Raw genomic sequence first — 7775 nt, 5'->3', positions numbered from 1 at the left:
AAAAATCCTCCTCCTTTCATTGTTTTCTGATTCCTGTCCAGCTGGTGTTTACATCTAAATGTTTCTTCCTGTCTTCATGATGTTTTTTGTTTGCTGACGTTGTCATGTTGGTTCTGTTTAGTCCATTCTGTTGACTGGTTTTTATTCAGGGCTATGTATAAATGCACACCACACTTTTCAGATGTCTATTTGTAAAGGAATGTGAAAACTTGGTATTATTTTTGCATCCGCCTCACAATGAGCCGCTGCTGCGTTGGTGTAAGACAGAGTGAAGAAACCAGCGACGTGCAGATGAGGAACTCCACTATGTTTCTTTAGAAATGTGTCTGTGAGGTGTTTTAATGTCTCATTTTGATCTCCAGCAGTTGAGATGTTTTATTTTAACACATTATCGGACTAACACTCAGATACCAGCGACGAGATGAAGCTTCCTGTGACTTCGCTGATTATTTTGTGGTTATGGTTTCGTTCGCCTTAAATTGGGCGCATATCTACACATGCAAACTGTTTCCTTTTTTTTTACTCTGTAAGCACACGTGCTTTATTGAGGCAGTAATGAGGGCTAATATGACAGCCCACACTGTGCTGCAGAGGTCAGATCTCTTTCTCCTTGTCTCAGGATCTCACACCTCCTCCTGTGGCGTCTCCATCTGCAGCTCTCTGCTCCCATCCCACACATCACATCACACAGAAACAAAGACCAACGCAGCGAGGATGACTCATCTACTCATCAAAAACACAAAGTCATTAAAAAAAATGGAGAAGTGGAGGTTACTAAAGTTCAATTCCAAATGAGTTTCTTACATTCTCATTTTACAAACTTTTAGACGGCCCACAAGGCTCCAGACTCTAAATATTCATGCAAGCTCAACAGATTTTGTTGCGTTAATTTATACATTCATATTCTTGATACGATGAGTTAGGCTAAGTTCACGCAGCAGGTTTTGATGTTCAATTCTGACTTTTTTTTTCTGCAGAAATCTGTTTTTTTATTTGTTTGTTTTTATATCTATGTAAAAGTTACATTCTGCCCCTTTTGAGAGTCACTTTGTTGTAGTTTGTTAAACTAGGGGTGCCCAAACAGCATCTCCCTAGGGCCCCGACAAATCAGAAACGGCCCTGCTTTTCCTCCTTATTTTCCTCCAATGTGTTGCTAATGATGTAATTTCTCATAGTCCTGGACCCAGGATCCCCCAGCAGGCGGACTGCAGGCTGGTTTCTAGGTTTTAGAGAACAGGCTCCGCCTCTCCACCCAGCTTGTCCAGCAGCAGCGGCGGCGGCAGCGGCGGCTCAGTGCGCCGGGGAGCGTCAGGCAGCAGGACACGCCGCGGACGGGAGCGGACCCGCCGGATCATAAAACACCATCCCTCCTCGCCTTCAAGGGGAAAACACCCCCGCACATCTCCTCAGACCGAGCGATCCGGTGGAAACATCGGAACAAACTCCGGGTTGGATCCGTAGCCAGTGGCGGGCAGGAGGGATGCTGCTCCAGCCCGACACGGTGCACCGCGCAGTCCGCCTCAGAGGCTGGTGATGCCCGCCGCGGTGCGGGGATCCCCACCCAGCTGCAGCGGCAGCAGGTCGGAACAACAGGGCGTCGGGGAGATGATGGTGGTTCGGCCGGGATCATGGCTAACGGAACCGGTTCTATCATGCTGAAATGCGTCGTGGTTGGAGACGGCGCAGTGGGTAAAACGTGTCTCCTGATGAGCTATGCCAACGACGCCTTTCCAGAGGAGTATGTGCCCACGGTGTTTGATCATTATGCAGGTGGGGTCACATTTCTTTCTCCTAACCATGACATCACGACTTACTGAACTGCTCCTTTCTCTTTGTTTGGGATTAATTTCCCAGCCTGAAATGCAATAAGCGGGGGAGAGAGGCGTGATTGAATCCCCCCTGACTTCTCTGCCACTCTTTCTGCAACTGCATTGCATCTGTTGCTGTAATCAGAACCACTTGTTCGGCTTCCCGTTGCCTCAGAGGGGGCTGGAAGTCCCTGAGACCATCAGCCCTGACACCACCCTCACCTTTCAACCGCTCTTGTCATTTGTCTTGCAGTGAGCGTCAACGTTGGAGGGAAGCAGTACTTGTTGGGACTGTATGACACAGCTGGTCAGGTATGTTTTCAGTTTCACTCATGAAGCGCTGTGGAAAAAAGTGTTTATTCCCTTCAGTTTTTGCTAATTTTTTTTGTTTGTTTTGTGGCCTACGCCTGTCAAAATTAGCAATAAATGAGTTAATCACATGAAAAATTAAAACAAACTCAGTCCATTTGCATGAGTTGTTGTTTCTCTCTTTCTACTAAAAGCTGGATGATAAAAGTCTTCAGTCTGGTGCTTTGGTCTCAACTTCCCCGTGTTTTGAAGGACGGTTTTGTTTACAGAAAATAAATAATTCACTTTATTTGTTGTTCCTGTTGTTTTGTTTATTTATCTTGAATATTTAAAATGTTTTCCAGTTCCTGTGTTTAATGTTAATCAGAATTTTAAAGTTTATTGATCTTTCAAAATGTGTCCTTGCCTTATTATGCCATTACCATCTCAAAATAACAATATTATCATTTATTGCAATAACTCCTGGAACAAGAGATCGGCCAACAATTTATTTATTATTGTGAAAGGCCTGTTGTAGGCATGTTTTTACATAATTCGGCTCATTAAAGATACTCTGATTAATTGGATTAATCGTGTTTAATCAATTACTGAAATAATCGTCAACTAATTTAGCAATTGCTTAATCACTAACTACAGTATACAGACTAAAAAACTCAAATTAGAGCAGTAACTGTACAACAAAACACATACATTTTTAATTTAAACTGAAAATCCTTCTTTCCGGTTGCAGTTTTAGTTTCATATGGTTCAAATACTGTAAAAAATGCTCCTTTTGTTACCCAGTATTAATCAGTTCATCTAAATAATAATCAACTGATCAGTCCTTCACTGTATTAATGTTAAGTCAAGTTTTTCACATGTGGTTGGTTGGTTTTACTTGTAGATGCGTCCTTTGCTATAAAGGATCAAGTGTTCACTAAAGAAATGCTGTTACTGAATATTAAGCAAGAAAAGTTTATTTTCGTATTTTAAAAATTATTGTTTATTTGTGTTTTTAATTCATTGCTAAGATTCTACAAAAAGGCTTATGTGGTTAAATGAAAAATTTGCAAGGGTTTATGTCACTTTTCTCCTTTCTTTGCACCTTATCAACCTTCCAGTCCTCTTGGGTCTTCTGGTTCTGGTCCAGAAGAAGCATTCAGCTTCTATGCCCCACAAATCTGGAGCAAACTTCCATAAAACTGCAAAGATGCTGAAACACAGAGTTCCTTTAATCAAGACCAAAATCCACCTTGCGAGTCATAATTTCTGGAATATTGATCGGCTTATTTGATGTGTATTTGCTTGATGGTTTTGATGATGGCATTTAATAAAAAGTGATGCTTATTGCTTGTTTCAAGTGGGACAAATTGGACTTTTGGGGGGTGAAAAGATCAGTATTAGGCCGTTCAGACAGCAATGAAAAACTCTGATCTAAGGGAGCATTCACAGGAGCTGTGTTTAGTCCACTTAAATCCAACTCCAGTTTGTTTGTCTAGAAAGTCGTATTCATTTGTGGATCACTCGATTTGTCTCTTAATTTTTTCCCAGAGCTATATAAAAGGGGGTAAATGATTTTTCTCAGCGCTGCGTTTTCCGTCTGTCTAGCACTTTTCCCATGTGCTCTTCCACGGGCCAAAAGTTATCCAAGAGGGCCTCCAAAACGCCCACAGGGCTCCCAGACACTAAGCTGCAACAGGTGATGGTTTTCACACATGGGTTTGCTGCCAGACTCTGGTGTGTCATGGACAGCGATGGCAGCGAGGGGCTTCAATAGTTCTATTATGCAGAGAACAGGGCTCCTATGTCCGGTAGTGATGTCACAGATTTTGCTGCCTAATGCTTGGGCTTTCTCTCCACAATGTGTCATTCAGTGGGTGTTCAGGAGTTCAGACTGTACTGAAAACTGCTATACACACACCCATGCACAAACAAACACACACACAGTTGTGTTTTCATCACTTGTGGGGACTTCACATTGACTTCCATTCATTTCTACAGCCTAACCCTTACCATAATCCTAATCCTTACCTTAACCTTTACTCTGACCTTAACCATCACAGACCTAACCACTAACCCAAAAACAACAATTTCCCTCATGGGGACCAAGAAAATGTCCCCACAAGGAGCAATGGTCCCCATAACCCACATTGTAGGAATAGGTTCCCATAAGGATATAAAAACCTGGTACACACACACACACGCATACACACATCCACACGCACAATAATGTTTCGCCCTAAGCAGCGCAGCCAGTCCACACACAGACTGAAGAAGACAAGCGCTGGTTTATTCGCTGCGAGACGTTTGCGATATTCGTTGACTTTTCTTTATGATAAAAAAAGGATTGTTGAGAATTTGACTGATTACGCTGCAAAAACACAAAATCTTACCAAGTACTTTTGATCTAGATTCTAGTCCAAATACATATTTGGACTAGAAACACACTAGTACACTTGAAATAAGACAAAACTAACTTATAAGTCACTTTTCAGCAAGTTAATAATTTCTCAATATTGATGAAAAGGTATTAGTTTCATCGGCAGATTATTTTACTTATAATAAGACATTTTTCCCATGAGTGAAATAATTAGTTGAACTAGAAATTTTTAATCAAAATTAAGGATTTATTACTTAAAACAAGCTGCTGTATCTTGCTGAGAAGTTAGTTTTATACAATTTAATGTGTATTAAGATATTTGGACTAGAAACTAGACTAAGACTTGGTAATATTTTGTGTTATTGCAGTGTAGATGTTCCAATGGAAGGTTTTCACAAATGAGGTCTAGTCAACAAACCTGCTTGAGTCAGATGACACCCAAACTGAACTTTTTGGTTGACATTGTTAGCTTGTGCACACTATTCATACAGTGAAACATGGTGGGGGCAGCATCATGCTGATTATCCTGTCCAGCAGCGTGGCTCTCAGAAGATGAATGACTGGGCATGAAGTTGACCTTTCAGCAGGACTGTGACCTTGACCAACAGTCAGAGCATCAAAAAGTAGCTTATTCAAGTGTTAGAATGGTCTAGTCAAAGTCATAAACCCAAATCTGATTGAGAATCAGTGGCAGGAGTTGAAAATAAATCAACTTTAATCTGTAACAAACATTTAACATGGGACTGCAAGACATTTTAAATAACCAAAATAAATAAACAAAGCAATCAAGCAGCAAATAAAATGGATCTGAAGGTTCTGTAAACAAAAATTCCCTTTAAAAAAGAGTTTAGACGCTCAAGACTGAAGACTTTGTCACCCGGTTTTGGTAGAAAGAGAAATAATCATGCAAATGGAAATTATCAAGTTTCAATCTGTTTATATGCAAAGCTGGTGGAGCCATACCACAAACAACATGCAGCTGTTATTGCAACATAGTATTGACTCAGAATAAGTGTAAATGGCTGCCACATTTTCAGATGTTTAACTGCAAAATAGTTTAAAATAAAGTTCTTCAGATCGTGATAGGATACTGTTTATTTCAAACTGGATTACAATTTTTTTGTTTTTTTTTTGTAAAATCCGAAGTTGCTGTACAGAGTCTGCGGCCTTTAAGCTTCCTTCTACAGTGTGGTTTTCTATTTAAAATATCTGAAATGAAACCTTGCGTTTAGATTTTGGATTGATTTTATGTGTACCGTTACACTTCTAAGCACAGAAACTGTGTAAGACACGACACCCACTTTTAAAAGTGAAAAAATACAGATTTTTATCCTTCTTTGCATTCTTAAACTTCTGCATCCTTGGTGGACAAAGGAGCGTTATTATAGATCCCTCCTGTAGTTCATTTAATTTCAAATAACATTCCTGCTTTTTTTGCACATTCCTGTTTGCACATTTCTTTTCACTTCTTCTAAACAGCTTATTGTCTTATGCTCCAATATACGTACGTTTTTAAGTTATTCTACTCAGTTGAACATTTTGATCCGTTGAACTTTGCTATTTTTAACAACTGCGCAGTATTTTCCGACACTGTAAAGTTGCTCTTACTGGACAGTTTGATCATTTTACTTCTCTTTTTATATACTTATGTCTGTTTGCTGCTGGTACACCTGAATTTCCCCACTGAAGGACAGTAAATGATGTTTCTCTTACATTATTTTATTAATAAATGCAAAGATTCGCAGCCTTTTCTCTCAGGGCCAGGCTGATGTTCTGGTTTGTTAGAAGTTTCCTCCTAATGCTAGCTACAATAAAAAATTGGCACTGCACCGTTAATCGCGCAGAAGAAGAAGAATGCAGGCCAGCACTTCTTTTTTGCTTTTTTCTCTTTAAAGAGGAAAAAAATCAGCTTTGAGACTGTGCATGAGGAAGGAAGTGGATTCAGCATTTTTGGGCCTAAAAGCGGTGCGAGTTTTGGTGAGAAACATTAAATGTATGCAGGCAGGATTTATCAGAGGCAGCTCAGCTGATGTGACCTTTGCCCTTTTGTCTCCCCCAGCAGCCTAAAACTGCATATGCCAAAGGTGAACTTAAGACAATCTGTTTATCTCAAAACTGACGAGCTTCAAAACTTCGACTTTGTTTTAGATGCGACAGTTATTACGAAGCTACATTGCTAGCTAGCATGCTAACTTGTAGCTTTGTTTTTACTGTTTTCCTGAAGAAAACAGATGGCAGAAGTGTTACAACTGGCTGGGAAAAAGCAGAACACCGCCTTATTGTCTGCTCTAGCGTGTTTCATAGTGAGTGTGTGTTTGGGGGACGGTTTGTTTTTAGCTGAATCAGAGAGTGTCTCTGAAATAGAGAAGTTCTCCCAGATGTCTGCTTCGGATGCCGCCGCTCACAGAGAGTAGAGTTACCGCTCCCCCACCCTCTGTCCTCCACCTCCGACTCGGCTGACCTCCTCATGTGGAGCGAAAGGCCAGCTGGTAATGTTTATAGCTTCAGAGTCTGATCAAAGCCCCAGAGCCCCAAAGAGAGGAGGAGAAGAAAGCGAGACGGAGTCAGAAAGAGGAAGAGAGAGAGACGGATTTGGTTGGGGGGAGGGAGGAGAAGAGAAGGAATCACTCTGAAGTGGCTAAATTCAACTCTTACAGTTTCATTTTCATTTTAATTGCACTCATAAATTTTGTGAAGACTTTTTAAAACGTTTTTGTACCTCTTTTAATTTTGTCACATCACCCCAACGGCGCCTCAGGGGCATTAAAGATATAAAAAAAATGGAGGAGTAAATTTCCGAAATTTTCTAGAAAAACGAGGAAATTTCTGAGCCCCAAATGTCAAACCTCTGCAAGAAAAAAACCTCAGAATTTTTTTAGATTAATCACAGAAATTTTCAAGAAACAACTTGGAAATTTCTAAGTTTGAAAAACTGAAAATTTTTTAGATAAAACTGCAGAGATTTTTAGATCAATCTCAGCAACTTTCTACAAAACATAGGGAAAGTTTTGAGTTTGAAAAGTTGAAAATTTGCACAAAAAATCTGAAATTTTAAGACTCATATCAGAAAATTTCCAAAAATATTTTAGAGTTCCAAAAGACAAAAATTAGCACAAAACAAACTCAGAAATTTTGAGATTCTCCTAGAAAAAACAAAGAAATGTCTGAGCTCCAAATTTCAAAGAAAAAAAACCTCAGAAATGCTGAGATTAATGACAGAACGTTTCTAGAAATAAACAAGGAGATTTGAGAGCTCCAAAAGTCTAGAATTTGCAAGAGAAACTTATCAATTCTTAGAT

At 39.9% G+C, this 7775-nt stretch overlaps 1 protein-coding gene across 1 annotated transcript in view; it reads left to right on the top strand.

Annotated features, from left to right (window-relative positions):
* The first annotated feature begins 1083 nt into the window (after positions 1–1083).
* The window catches only part of LOC103148140 (rho-related GTP-binding protein RhoQ), a 27665-nt gene continuing 20973 nt past the window's right edge, over positions 1084–7775 (top strand). The window contains exons 1-2 of the mRNA XM_007566774.2: positions 1084–1770; positions 2062–2120. Of these exons, the coding sequence (XP_007566836.1) occupies positions 1629–1770; positions 2062–2120 (201 nt within the window). The 5' untranslated portion in view covers positions 1084–1628. The remainder of the gene's footprint in view (positions 1771–2061; positions 2121–7775) is intronic.

This window comes from Poecilia formosa, unplaced genomic scaffold, assembly GCF_000485575.1.
Source record: "Poecilia formosa unplaced genomic scaffold, Poecilia_formosa-5.1.2 Scaffold199, whole genome shotgun sequence".
In the NCBI taxonomy this organism is placed as follows: Eukaryota; Metazoa; Chordata; class Actinopteri; order Cyprinodontiformes; family Poeciliidae; genus Poecilia; species Poecilia formosa.
Note: the sequence above shows the minus strand (reverse complement) of the source record. Positions and strands in the feature narration are given on the sequence as shown.